Source organism: Glycine max, chromosome 2 (assembly GCF_000004515.6).
Source record: "Glycine max cultivar Williams 82 chromosome 2, Glycine_max_v4.0, whole genome shotgun sequence".
Classification (NCBI taxonomy): domain Eukaryota; kingdom Viridiplantae; phylum Streptophyta; class Magnoliopsida; order Fabales; family Fabaceae; genus Glycine; species Glycine max.
In genome coordinates this window covers 22,826,104-22,841,386 of record NC_016089.4, presented here as the reverse complement: position 1 = coordinate 22,841,386, position 15,283 = coordinate 22,826,104, and the positions used below count along the sequence as shown (strand labels likewise).

General features: G+C 41.5%; 1 protein-coding gene across 1 annotated transcript; it reads right to left on the bottom strand.

Annotated features, from left to right (window-relative positions):
• Positions 1-5,102: 5,102 nt before the first annotated feature.
• Positions 5,103-13,593, bottom strand: LOC113000456 (uncharacterized; the record flags this gene model as incomplete). Its single annotated transcript, XM_026127125.1, has 2 exons — positions 5,103-5,117; positions 12,391-13,593. Coding segments are annotated over 2 exons (1,218 nt in total), but the record flags the coding sequence as incomplete, so codon positions are not given.
• Between the last annotated feature and the right edge of the window lie 1,690 nt (positions 13,594-15,283).

Genomic DNA, 15,283 nt, shown 5'->3' with positions numbered 1-15,283 from the left:
TGTACAATTATTGACCTAGGTTCCAAATTATATCCCTTGTAATCAATCATTCATATTAGAACACAATTAGAGTGTCTTGTAGCCACAAATTGAATATCCATAATTCCATCCAATGGACAAGATCTGTTAGGATCTTTTATCCAAGGGAGAGTAATATATCAAAGGGAAAGTCATATTGGCCCCGATAAGTGGAAGCTCAAGCAATGGAATCAGAGAAAATTTTATGTACAAGTATTATTTGCTAGAGAAATATGAGATGCAACATAAGAGACATTTAAACGTGGACAACAATTTGAAATCTTAGTAAGAATATACTTCATGATTTACGACAAGGTGAGTCCACATGATATCAGCAACAACTTGATATTTACGAAGAAATCAAATGGAAGTGCCTAGAAGACAGGAAACAATACATGACTAGTGGAGAAAGACATGACTTACAAGTTCCTAGTTGGACATAATAAAGACCTTGATGAAGTATGTGGAAGAACCCTTGGAACTAAGCCACATCCAAAGGTTCGTGAAGTGTTTTCAGAAGATAGAAGAGAAGAAAGTAGGAGAAAAATCATTTTGAGGAGCCAATCTAAAATCTTTGTTTTGAAAAATTAGCTATGGTAACAAATGGGAAATCAACCAAATCAATCAATAGGAAAAGACTAGTTCATGATGCAAGCATTGCAAACTAGGCGGCACAAAGGACACATGTTGGAACATTCATGTAAAATCAACTAATGCAAAATCATCATGTTGTAGGGAGTACTATGGCAACATAGCCTCCACAGATGTTAAGGAGGTAGATACAACATACTTTTGATGCAACTCATTTAAGCAAGAAGTAAATGGAAATTCTATAAAAACTACTTCAACAAATTATGCAAGAAGTTGGAAAGAACATTGGTATAACAATTGACACGAAAAGTAACTTTTAAATAAATGGAGAGCCACTAGGGTTACGGTTTCTCTGTGAACACTGGGTGATCAGGGCTTGGGTAAAGAACCTCCGGACGGTGGAGGGGGCGGTGAAATAGTTCAGAACATGGTCTCGTTTCGTAACAAAGTAATGCAAAATAATGAAAAACCTACAACACGTAAAAGGGTGGATCTTTTGAAAGCGAATCCAAGTGAAAATAGAATATCAAGATGGTAACCCTCTTAACCCAATGGTTTATATTGAGGATTCCGTTTTCGAGGGTTTGTGTAAACCATGGCAAGATGCGCTAGTCGTGAAGCTACTTGACAAACACATTGGCTATAATATCATGAAGGACAAACTATCTAGAATTTGGAAGTTAAAGGTGGGATTTGACATGATAGATATTGGCAATGACTTTTTCGTGGTCAAGCTGAATTTGGATGAGGACAGGAAAAAGATCATTGAGAATGGTCCTTGGATGATATTTGACCACTATTTGATAATCCAAACATGGACTCTAGCATTTGTGTCTCCATCAACAATGATTGATCCAACAATGGTTTGGATTAGATTCCCGGGACTGAATCTTTACTTTTATGATGAAAGTATTTTGCTTGCTGGGTGTAGCATTCCGTTTTTCGTAAATAAGACTCAAAGTATCCAACTTATAAATAGAGACATATTAGTTCAGTTTTCACATTTTCTACATCATGTTTTTACGTTTTCTCTTCCTCTCAAATTCGTTCTTCCTTCTTCCTCTTCCAAAACTCTCTCTTTTTTCCACATACACTCAAACCTGTCTCAGTAAAATTACAATCCTGGACTCGTTAACCTTTAGGTCATTTTGAAATTTAGACACCACCTGCGAAACTCAATTTCACACATTCCCACCGTTGGAATTTACAAAATAATGTCTGTAGAAAGAGAAATTCCCCTCGCATGGAGATAGTGAAATTGAGGTTTCAATCCCTTCTCATTCTCTCTAACGCTTGGAAACCCTAGCAGAACAACCAGAGGAAAAGCTTGAGGAATATTAGGGAACCGCTAGAGACGTTGCTATCACTTCCGGACTACACACGCGAGCTTGCTTAGAGGTAAAGGGTGGGTTTATTGCAATTGTGATTAGAATGAACATGTTTAGAGATCCTTAGAAGATCAAATTGTTATTTATTTTGGGATGTTTACTGTATTATAATTCTTCCTTTACGATTATAATTACGAGATTGTTGTGTTTGACGGACCAATTGATGTTGTGATGCAAATTGGTTGATAAAATTGAGTGCTCATGTTTTCGTGTTTTTGACCTATGATTTTGATATAATTATGTAAAATTGAGCTTGGATCCGGAATTGAGCTGAACCGGATTGGACTTGAAGAGAGAAGAAAATTTTATTTTATTTCGTCCAATTTTATTTTATTTGGCCCAGTTTTATTTTACTTCGTTTTGGGCTTGGACTTAAAATAGATTTGTAAGCTTTGGGGCTGAGGACATATATAACAGCACCAGGGTTTTTAGTGAGAAGAGACTCTAGAGATAGGAGAATTTTAGGGTTTTGCATGTTACTGTTCACGCGCACTGTTCACGTAGCAATAAATTTCATTTTCTGCTTCAACGTGCAATTTCGTTTTCTACTTCTGCCTTATTTTCAAAATCATTGTAACTCATCGCTCCACAAAATGATTCAATTTGTCGGGTTCCCACAATGGATCCCATCACAATACTTGTCGTGCAAAAATTCATCGCCCTTAAAGGGTCTTACAGTTGTGTGATTGTAGAATTCATACCTTACAACTCAATGCACACATTTCAATATATGTCTGATTTCACAATTTAACACATACTCAACTTGTTACTTACACATAGTTCATCATACTACCATAATCCCAAGACAACACATTATCACACCTCTTGCATCATATACATGTCACAAAGTAATAATATTAATATATTGTGTTCATATGATTAAACCCCTCAAACAATTTCACATAATTATATCAAAATCAAAGAAATGAAAATCACATATCAAAAACACGAAAACACCACGAACACTCAATTTTATCAGCCAATTAGCATAAGGACATCAATTAGCCCGTCAAACATAACAATGTCATAATTATAATTGTAAAGGAAGAATTATAGTACAGTAAACATCCCAAAATAAACCATAATTTGATCCTCTAAAGATCCCTACACATGTTCATTATAATTCTAATTGCAATAAATTCATCCCTTACTTCTAAGTAGACTCACGTGTGTAGTCTAGAAGTGATAGCGGTATCTCTAGTGATTTCCTAAGATTCTTTAAACTTTTTCTTTGTTTGCTCTGGTAGGGTTTCCAAATGTTAGAGAGAAGAAAAAGGGATTGGAATCTTAATTTCACTGTCTTCATGTGAGGGAAATTTCTCCCTCTATGCACTTTTTTCACAAATCCCAACGGCGAGAATGTATGAAATTGAGCTCCAAAGGTCTTGTTCAAATTTTAGAATGATCCAACGCTTTGTATCTTCTCTTCATGTGGTTGTTACAGTCACTTCTCAAGGGATTGCCAAACTCATCCTATCCCTTGCAAGGAGACTAAGGTGGTTTCACAACCATCACAGGCAGCAGAAGTTACCAGGGAGGCTACCACGAACACAGGGAAGACGCAATATTCATCACCATTAAATGAGAATCCCGTAACGGAAGGTATTGAATCAATTAGAATTAAAGAGAATATCTTTGTTGCAAATATGTAGGATATCAATTCAAAATTCCAACCTGACGTGGATAATGATGACCCAACTCACGGAGAATGGCTGGTAGTTAAAAGGAAGAGTCGTAAAAATGGTGGGGCCCAGAACAAAAAAGGGAATGCTCAATTGGAGGACCAATCATTGGCTAAGGGAAAGGAGGACAACATAGGCACGAAATTCACTTGGCTGTTGCTAGGTGCACCCAACAAAATTGCTGGTGCACCCAGCAATTGAATGAACTTCCTAAAATACCCTTCATTTAAAAAATAAAAGTTAATATATTTAAAAAAAAAACATTTTCTTCTTCTTCCGTTTCAAAAAACGTTTTCTTCCGTGATTTCCTTCTTCTCCCGTGCACCCAGCAACCTCCCCGCAAGCTTCTTCTTCCTTGGTTTCGTTCTTCTCCATCCTTCCAAAAAGGTTCATCTTCTTCCTTCGTCTTCTGTGTATACAATGACAAGCTTCTTCTTCCGCGCTTTGAAATTTGGTTCCCTTCTCCTCCACAGGTATTGGCATCCTCCATTGACTAGCTTTGTTTGTTTCTTCCACCATCCAGGTTAGTGTTCTAACCTCGTGTCTTCATTTGGAAGCGTTAATGGCCGTAGGATAGACGACATGAGTGATGTGTGGTGGCTGAGGTTGAAGACGAAGGTTCTTCCGCGAGAAGAACCTTCTTCCGCGCATGTGGGAGGGGCAGTTGGATATTGAAGCGGAAGAAGGAGTTCTTCTGCGGGAACCTGCGGAAGAAAGGGGAGAAGGTTCTTCCGCGCGTTTTGGCAGAAGAAGGTTTCGAAGGTTCTTCCGTTGGATCCAACGGAAGATGGTTCCGAAGGTTCTTCCGCGGGATCCAGCGGAAGAACTATGTCTTCCGCGGATCCCGCGAAAGAACCTGCGGAACCTTCTTCCGCAGGCAACATTTCCTGGTCGCGAAGAACCTGTGGAACCTTCTTCTGCAGGCAACCTATCCTTCTCGCGGAAGACATTCGAACGTCTTCCGCGGAGCATGTTTGGTGTTTTTTGGTTATTTTTTTTGAAAATTTTGTCTGACCACCAATTTAATGATAATAGTAATTAATTATTTTTTCATTTATTTGTTATTACAAAGTGTATATGGTATTTAACTTACACAAACTCCCTAATTTTGATACATCACCTATTGTATTTTGCTTTCATTTGGTTAGGATGTCTAAATTGAATTGTTATTTGCTGTCATTTGGTTAGGATGTATAAATGACTGTATACACTGCATAAATTATGTGGATTAGTTAGGATTCTTTTTCCCTGATGAATGAGAGGGTTAAGAAAAAAAAAAGTTAAGTTAGGATACTAATATGCAACTATTAGACTACTGTTACACATGTAATTAAGAAAAAATATGAGACAAGAAAACAAAGTTCCTGTGTTACTCTGTTTCTAAATTTATTTTGATATTGAAAAGAAATTTGTCTAATCTAATCTAATAGCCTGCAACCTGTCAATTACAATGGGAATTCTTTTGATATTGAAAACAAATTTGTCTAATCTGATACCTACACAATCTAAGCAATGTTATAAGCTTGTCTAATCATGTTTGAGCTGTAAAAAGAATTTAAACATGATCCAAAAACAAAAAATTCTGTCTATTATATTTCCCTTGGAAGTAAATCTTATAATGTTTGATTTGATTATTCCCTTGGAAGCAAACAATTTCATTATTCAAATTCAACTTTTAGGAGAATTGTGTCTCCTAAATTCTGTCCTATTTTCAAAATACTAAACCAAAAAACAAAAAGCATGCCTTGTGTCGCAACGTGCCCTTTTGCGGGCGAGCGAGGCGAGGCTCACGGGTGCGCCTTCCAAAGGAGGAAAGATGCGCGGAGTCGCCACCAACGTTTATTTGTGGGAAACGTTGAAAAAACCGAAGGAAACCGGTCAAAATGAAAATTCTAAGTTCGGGAGTTGTATTTACGCTTGAGGAAGATATTAACACCTTTCACGTTTGTCTCAAAGGACAACAGCCTATTTTTTAGAATTGTGGAAATTGTGTTACCTTATCTTTTATTTCTTTTTATTTTTTGAGGTCGACAAAAGCGGGGCTTTTGCTCCTACGTACCCTCCATCAAAGAGGAAATCAGACCTACGTAGTTCTTTCTTATACGTGAATCAAGTGATTCTTTTTACTTGAAGGGTGATCATTTTAAGGCGTTGGACCTTAAAAATGATCCATTTTACTTGGTAAGAAACTGAAATGATAAACTTTCAAAACCCTATTTTTTGTGGACGAGCTTGACTAGACGAGTTGATTTTAGCCTTAGTTTCACTGTAGTTATTAGTCAATTCAATTAAGAATGAGAAATCCCAAAGAGAAAACGTCCGATTGATTTTTCGCTTTATTTTACTAAAAGGTATTTTTTATTATTATATTATTATTTTACCTCTTTTTTGATTTCCGACGTAGTTACGGCACAACCGAACGGTCGGAATTCATTTTAACCGAAATTAACGGATGATACAATTCGAACGATCGGTGGAAATTTATTTTATTTTTAGATTAGGCGAGAAATGATTTAAATAAATGGCTTAAGCACGTCAAAAGGAGGTATAAAAAGCAAATGAAAACGAGAATAAAAATACATGAAACAAAATGTGAACCACCACGGGTACATAGAATGAATTGAAAAGCTCGATTTGAGGTACTTACCCGTTGAAGACTGAAGAAAACGAAGAACAAACGATGAATGTTGAAGAACGGTCGAGAATCTTCGCGTAATTACTCACGGAAACATTACGGAAGCGCCTCGGCTTGGATTTTCTTCACGGAAATAATTTTCCTCAGCAATTTCGAGAGAGAGAGAAGTGCCAAGAAGGCTGAACCCTTTTTTTCTTCACTCCTCCCCCTATTTATAGCAAAATAGGGGAGGAGCTTGCCACCCAGCTCGCCCAGGCGAGCAAGGTTGCTTCCTCCAGAAGCAACAGCCTTCTGGAGGAAGGATCTGGAAGGCCCAAGTGGGCCAGATTGCTATTTGTACCCCCCTTTTACTAAATGCACCCCTTCTATTTTTTTTTGGTAATTCTTTTTCCGTAACGTTACGAAACTTTACGAATTTCGTAACGATACTTATTTTCCTTCCGCAAGGTTACGAATCCTTACGGATTATGTATTTACTCTTTTTTAGCTTTCGAAGAAGTTACGGAAACTCACGGATCGCGCAAAAACACATCTTTCGATTTCCGCCACATCACGGAATTTCACGGATCGCGCAAGCCTGCTTCCTTTTGATTTCTGACACGTCTCGGGACTTCATTTATCGTGCAACAAAGGACGCCAAGTATCTCAAAGCGGCTAACCAGATGTTGCATGTTATCAAGTAATAATCCCCGGACGAAATTAGGGTATGACAGTTGCCCCTCTTTACTTACCTCTCATCGGAGATAAGAGGAAAGCAAAGATAGGACACTGATTTCGTCCGTCCTGCTCTTTCCGTGATGACAACTCTCGTCTCTACTCCTTCTTTTTTCTTCTGCACAAAACAAAATACAAACAACAACAAGAACAACGAATATAATATACATATACACATATACACATATCTGGCGAAGGAATCGATCCGGAAAACAACAGAAGAACATATTCCCCAGTCACCAAAGGTTCCGCGCTTGATAATGGAGGACACATGAACAGCGCTAGGCAATGACATTCATGGGGCTCCGAAAAAGGGGGAGAATGGAGGATTGCCTTGAGGGTCCGCACTTAGGCAATCATGAAACACAGCTCCAAACTCGAAAGTGGAGGACACATGAACAGCGCTAGGCAATAACATTCATGGGGCTCTGAAAAAGGGGGAGAATGGAGGATTGCCTTGAGGGTCCGCACTTAGGCAATCATGAAACACAGCTCCAAACTCGAAAGTGGAGGACACATGAATGAAAACGCAATTCATGGAGCTCCAAAAAAAGGGGGAGAATGGAGGATTGCCTTGAGGGTCTGCACTTAGGCAATCATGAAACACAGCTCCAAACTCGAAAGTGGAGGACACATGAACGAAAACGCAATTCATGGAGCTCCAAAAAAGGGGGAGAATGGAAGATTGCGTTGAGGGTCCGCACTTAGGCAATCATGAAACACAACTCCAAACTCGAAAGTGGAGGACACATGAACAACGCTAGGCAATAACATTCATGGGGCTCCGAAAAAGGGGGAGAATAGAGGATTGCCTTGAGGGTCCGCACTTAGGCAATCATGAAGCACTGCTCCAAACTCAAAAGTGGAGGACACATGAACAGCACTAGGCAATAACATTCATGGGGCTCCGAAAAAAAAAGGGGAGAATGGAGGATTGCCTTGAGGGTCCGCACTTAGGCAATCATGAAACACAGCTCCAAACTCGAAAGTGGAGGACACATGAACGAAAACGCAATTCATGGAGCTCCGAAAAAGGGGGAGAATGGAGGATTGCCTTGAGGGTCCGCACTTAGGCAATCATGAAACACAGCTCCGAAAAAAGGGGAGAATGGAGGATTGCCTCGAGGACTATGTCTGGATAAAACTTGGCCATAGGGGTAACCAGTGATGCCCACCGCCGGCGAACTATCTCCTCCTGGAAATCGGTATACTCATCGTCCCTGAGCTGGACGTGTCGCTCCCGGAGAAATGACCATCCCTTGATGGCCTCGAAGCGCTGCTGGTGTTCAGCGCTCCTAAAGCGGTGACTATCATACTCGGGAGCGGAACTAGTTCCTTCGGCCGCTTTATCTTTCCTGGATCTCTTTGAGGCAAGTTTCCTCGGGGCCATTTCCTGCGAGAACAAACATTTAGAAGTTAGCTTTACAAGATAACGCTTATCTTAACGCAAAAAGGTCGTGCTAATCCCTCTGATTTAGACCAAACTCATGTAATCCATTTATGCACACGTGTATGTGTAGAAAATATCCTATTACTCATGTCAACATGCAAGAACATCCAACATATCCTAACTGCCATACACCTATATACATTCTGAAAAAGAAAACACACTTTCATGCTCAAAGTGTTGCGTCAAACTTTACACCTAATTTATATCCTAAACATTTGCTATTTACAAACTACCTACATATGTTTGAAATATATATCATACAAATTTTTTTATTGTTTCATTCACATTTATTCATATTGGCAAGCTATTTACATTATGCACACACTTGCATTCAAAAGGGAATTTTGTGCTATCATACATTCATTTAGGAAGACAATCATTCACACTTTGCTAGGAATTTCATGCTCCTTATATTTACCTATGTATACATACTATTGCAAGGCTTTTTCCACGCTACCCCTATGTAAAGTATCAAACATGGGGCAGCCCAAACTCGAGCAAAAACTCTCACAAGCAAGTCCTAATTTTCATGTTTTTCTAATTCTAAAACCAAATTTTGAATTCCTAGCCATAAGCATGTTTCCTTGCATTGAAGCTACAAGTTTGGGTTCCTAAGCTCGGAATTGCATTTGGGTACCTATTTTGAATCTCCTATGCCGTACCCACATATAAGCAACAGTCCCACTCTCCCAATTTTACAAAATCATATTCATACATCATTGGGGCATTTCACTGAGCACTTGGTGAGCGCATGTTTGGACATAAATTGCAAGAGGATGGGGACAATGTGGCACGCCCCATTGCTTCGGAATACAGCATAGGCCTAAGGCCTTCTCATTCAAATCCTCAATTCAAGAAAACAAGCATAAAAACAAACCAAAACTGCCCCACAAATACAAGCATATTCCCACAATTTGGAGCATCAAAAGATGAAGAAAATATACCAATGGGAAGCTGAAAACATCAAGGATTGAATACTTACTTGTTGGAGTGAACAATAACACCAAAAATGAAAGCAAAAGGCAACCAAAAGTGGCTTGAGGGAGCAAGAACCGCAAGCCTTCCTAAGTCCTCTCTTTTGAATGAGCGGGGGGGGGGGAAGTTTTTGGATGCAAAAACGTTCCCCTCCCTCATTTTTATATTTTGAATGCAGGGGTTGCTCGCCCAGGCGAGCTAACCTGCCACATTTTTTTTTTGAGGGGAACATTAACCATGTCCCCTCCTTCCTTATGGGTTAGCGTTTGCCCACTTGAACCTACTTAAATTAGAATTAGGTGTCGATTATTTATTTAAAACAAACAATAGTAAAAGAAACTGCGAACGCAAAGGATACTGGGCTGCCTTGCAGCGACGTTCTCTGCTTGTTTAGCGCCGGGAAGGGGTGGCGCTTGGCCGGTCGCGATCCTATCCTCCATTCGCTTCCATCCCTAAGTACCTGCAAGTAAGAGCCAAACGATATGCGACCAATCGTGACCGGTCATCGTCTTACCTTGGTTGATTTCTGCCATTGACTTGTCTTGACTTCTGACCGTGGCCTGAGACGATTCTGCTCCTTGCTATCACAAGATATGCATGTGCATGTGCATGTATGAATGTTTCTAACGCAATGATTTTTATTTTAGTAAAGGCTGGTTAGATTCAATTTTAAATAAGCGTTTGGGGCACCCCATACACCGAGCGAAGAGGGCTCAAGCTATAACAAATCTAAAACACAAGGTTTGAAACCAAAGGGAGGACTAAAACCTCGCCCATCTTTTCTTCTTTTAAAGGAACGAGACAAATACAGAGGAAGGGAATCCCTGGAGGAAACCAAGAAGAACAAAAACTCAAAATTAAAAAAAACGTGCAACGGTCCTCTCGATTGCCCCAGACTTCAAGCATAATAACGTTTAACTACATCGGAGTTCACGAGTGAGGGCAACTCCTCGCCATCCATGTGGGTGAGTGATGTAAGCTCCATTGGAGCTTGTAGGCCTAGGATCTTCTTCATCAATGGATTCTTTTGATTCTTGGAAGATGAATGGCAGCAGAATGGAGAAGGAAGAGAGAGAGGAGACGCCACTTCAAGGAGAAGATGAGTCTAGAAGAAGCTCACCACCATAGGAGGCCATGGATAAGAGCTTGGAGGAAGAAGGAGATGAATCAAGAGAGAGGGAGAGAAGAGCACGAAATTTTGTGCTCTAAAAGACCTCTGAAATCTGAAGTTAATATTCAAATGATCAAAGTTGAAAAAAATGCACACACATGACCTCTATTTATAGCCTAAGTGTCACACAAAATTGGAGGGAAATTCAAATTTCACTTGAATTTGAAATTGAATTTGTGGAGCCAAACTTTGGAGCCAAAATTTCACTAATTATGATTAGAGAATTTTATTTATGGTTCAGCCCACTAATCCAAGATCAATTCCAAGATTCTCCACTAAGTGTGCTTAGGTGTCATGAGGCATGAAAAGCATGAAGGACATGCACAAAGTGTGACTATATGATGTGGCAATGGGGTGTAGTAAGCAAATGCTCACCTCCCCCTCTAAAATTTAATTGGATTGGGCTTCTACCAATTCAATTAAATTTATTTCCAACCACACACATCAAATATCCACTTAGTGCATGTGAAATTACAAAACTACCCCTAATACAAAAACTAGTCTAGGTGCCCTAAAATACAAGGGCTGAAAAATCCTATATTTCTAGGGTACCCTACCTACATTATGGAGCCCTAAATACAAGGCCCAAAAATAATGAAACCTTAATCTAATATTTACAAAGATAAGTGGGCTCGTACTTAGCCCATGGGCCCAAAATCTACCCTAAGGCTCATAAGAACCCTAAGGCCCAATCTACTTGGAGTTTTCTATCCAATGCCCTTGCGGGGTAGGATTGCATCAGTGAGTATCAGAGCACCCCCAGAAAAAGCTCTTTTCACCACGAAAGGTCCTTCATAATTCGGGGCCCACTTGCCTTGATTATCTTTAACAACATGGGACATCTTCTTCAGCACGAGGTCCCCCTCATTGAACTTGTGCGGGCGTACCTTTTTGTCGAATGCGTTCTTTATCCTTCGTTGATACAAACGCCCATGGCTCATGGCGGCCAAACGCTTACCTTCAATAAGGTTAAGTTGGTCGTAGCGTGCTTGAGCCCATTCTGACTCTTCTAGGCCTGACTCCGCCATTATCCTCTGAGAAGGAACCTCTACCTCAAATGGGAGCACTGCTTCCATCCCATAAACCAAGGAATACGGCGTTGCCCCAGTAGAAGTTCGTACCGAGGTTCTGTATCCGTGTAGGGCGAAAGGCAACATCTCATGCCAATCTTTGTATGACATTGTCATTTTTTGAACAATCTTCTTAATATTCTTATTCGCAGCCTCTACGGCCCCATTCATCTTTGGCCGATAAGGGGTAGAGTTGTGATGCTGGATCTTGAAGCCTTCGCACATCTCCTGCATCATCTTATTGTTCAGATTGGTGCCATTGTCAGTAATGATCTTCCTGGGGAGTCCGTATCGACAAATCAACTCCTTCTTTATGAATCTAACTACCACATTCCTTGTGACATTAGTATAAGAAGCTGCTTCGACCCATTTGGTGAAGTAATCTATCGCCACAAGAATGAAGCGGTGACCATTCGACGCTTTGGGTTCGATGGCCCCAATGACATCTATTCCCCACATGGAAAAAGGCCAAGGGGTGGACATAACATTCAGAGGATGTGGCAGAACATTGACATTGTCCGCGTATGCCTGACACTTATGACACTTCCTTACATGGGCACAACAATCACTCTCCATGGTGAGCCAGTAATAACCGGCCCTAAGAATTTTTCTGGCCATAGCATGCCCATTGGCATGTGTCCCAAAGGAACCTTCGTGGATCTCCTCAATCATGAAGTTCGCCTCTTTGGCATCTACGCATCGTAGGAGGGTCATGTCGTGGTTTCGTTTGTATAGGATAGTACCACTTACAAAGAAACCAGTAGCCAATCTCCTCAACGTCCTTTTGTCATTGTCAGAAATCCCTGGTGGGTATTCTTTGTTCTCGACATACTGCTTGATGTCGAAATACCACGGTTTCCCATCCCGCTCTTCCTCTATTGCATAACAATATGCCGGCCTGCCTTGAGATTTGAATTCGATGTACGGCAGATCCCCGTGTGGGGCAGGTTGAAACATGGATGCCAGGGTGGCTAATGCATCAGCCATTTGATTCTCTTCCCGAGGTATGTGGTGGAAGGAAATGTCGTCAAAGTACTTGACAAACCTCAAGATGTGAGTTTGATAGGGTATCAACTTCGGATCCCTAGTTTCCCATTCTCCTTTCAACTGACGTATCACCAAAGCTGAGTCTCCATACACCTTGAGTAGTTTTACATCAAAATCAATGGCCGCCTGAACCCCGAGGGCGCATGCTTCGTACTCGGCCATATTGTTGGTACAATCAAAACCTAGTCTAGCCGTGAAAGGAATACATTGATCATTCGGGGATACAAGGACTGCCCCTACTCCGTGGCCCAAAGCATTAGATGCCCCATCGAAGCAAACAATCCATTTGTCTATGTCCTCGTGCGTCCGCTTCTCTTCAAACAAGGCCATGATATCTTCATCTGGGAACTCGGGGTGCATCGGCCGATAATCCTGGAGGGGTTGCTGGGCCAAATAATCTGCTAAGGCACTTCCCTTTACCGCTTTTTGGGTGACGTAAACGATATCGAATTCAGATAATAGTACCTGCCACCTAGCGATTCGTCCCGTGAGGGCCGGTTTTTCAAAGATGTATTTCACGGGATCCATTTTGGAAATAAGCCATGTGGTATGGCTGAGCATGTACTGCCTAAGCCGATGTGATGCCCATACCAGAGCACAACACGTCCTTTCCAGCATTGAGTAATTCATCTCACATGCAGTAAACTTCTTGCTCAGATAGTAGATGGCTTGCTCCTTTTTCCCAGAATCATCATGCTGACCCAACACGCACCCCATAGACTCGTCCAACACGGTCATGTACAGGAAAAGAGGTCTTCCTGTTACAGGTGGCATGAGCACCGGGGGATTTGCGAGACTCTGTTTGATCTTCTCGAAGGCCTCTTGGCAGTCACCGTTCCACAGGACCGCCTGGTTCTTACGTAATAGCTTAAAAATGGGTTCACAGGTAGGGGTGAGTTGCGAGATAAATCTCGCGATATAATTCAACCTGCCCAAAAATCCCCGAACCTGCTTCTCCGTACGTGGTTCCGGCATTTCAAGGATGGCCTTCACTTTCTCGGGGTCTATCTCTATCCCTTTCTGACTTACGATAAATCCTAGCAGCTTCCCCGACTTCACCCCAAAGGTGCATTTCGTTGGGTTTAGTTTTAATTGGTATTTCCGCAACCTTCCAAACAGCTTACGCAGATTGACAAGGTGTTCGTCCTCAGTCCGAGACTTAGCAATCATGTCATCTACGTAGACCTCTATTTCCTTATGCATCATGTCATGGAACAACGCCACCATGGCACGCTGATAGGTTGCCCCAGCATTTTTCAGCCCGAAGGCCATCACTTTATAGCAGAATGTCCCCCATAGGGTGACGAAAGTGGTCTTCTCTACATCTTCGGGTGCCATCTTTATTTGATTATACCCCGAGAAACCATCCATAAATGAGAAAAGGGCGAATTTGGCTGTATTATCTACCAATATGTCAATGTGTGGCAAGGGAAAATTGTCTTTTGGACTGGCCCGGTTCAAGTCCCGGTAGTCTACACACATTCGAACCTTGCCATCCTTTTTCGGGACTGGGACAATGTTGGCCACCCACTCCGGGTACCGGGCCACAGCTAAGAATCCTGCATCAAACTGCTTCCTTACTTCTTCTTTAATTTTTAAGGACATCTCGGGTTTCATTCTTCGTAACTTTTGCTTAACCGGGGAAGACCCAGGATTCAAAGGCAACTTATGCTGCACAGTGTCGGAATCCAGACCGGGCATGTCTTGATATGACCATGCAAAGACATCTTGATACTCTTGAAGAAGGGTTATCAAGCCTTGATGGATAGGCGCGGTCATACCGGTTCCTACCTTTACTTCTTTCTTTTCCTCCGTGGTCCCCAAGTTTACCAATTCGGTTTCTTCTTGGTGAGGCTTCATTTCATGTTCTTCCTGAGCGACCAACCTCTCCAACTCTGGTGACAGGACGTCCTCTTTCTCTTCCTCGTTTATCGTTTGGCTTATATCTCGATCGAAATCGATTGTCAAACCCTCGTTGTTAGGATCCTCAAAGAATCGACCCTCGTATCAATACCAAACAAGGCAAAAGAAACAAAAAACATGCAAAATGATATGAGAAAGGGTGGTATTGCAAGAACAGATGAAACAAGATCTCTTTGTTTATTTAATAAGGTAGGTTTCACAAAACAAAAGAGAACGAAAATCTATAGGCTCTAATTACATTGAATCCGCGGTATAGACTTCTGACTGGCTTATCACGCGCCAGTTCCCCACTTGGGAATCGGGGTGGCATGGTTGCACAAAACTTGGTGGGTCTTGAGGGAACTCCTCTTCTATTGCGGCCACCTCCTCCTCGGACACCATTCCAGCGCTGGTGAAACACTGGCTAATACGGCCGGGCCATACCCTATCCACCCGAAATCTTGATGGCACGTTCCTCCTCCCCGGCATCCCGGGTTCATACCCTAATCCATACTTGTATGGATTTCCCTTGATATCGACCACGTCGGCATTCCCGAGGCAGTCCTTGCCTAGACCCATTCCGGGCTCAAATCCGTTCCTGAGCATAACACGCGCCACCATTATGGCCACTTTGGAGAGA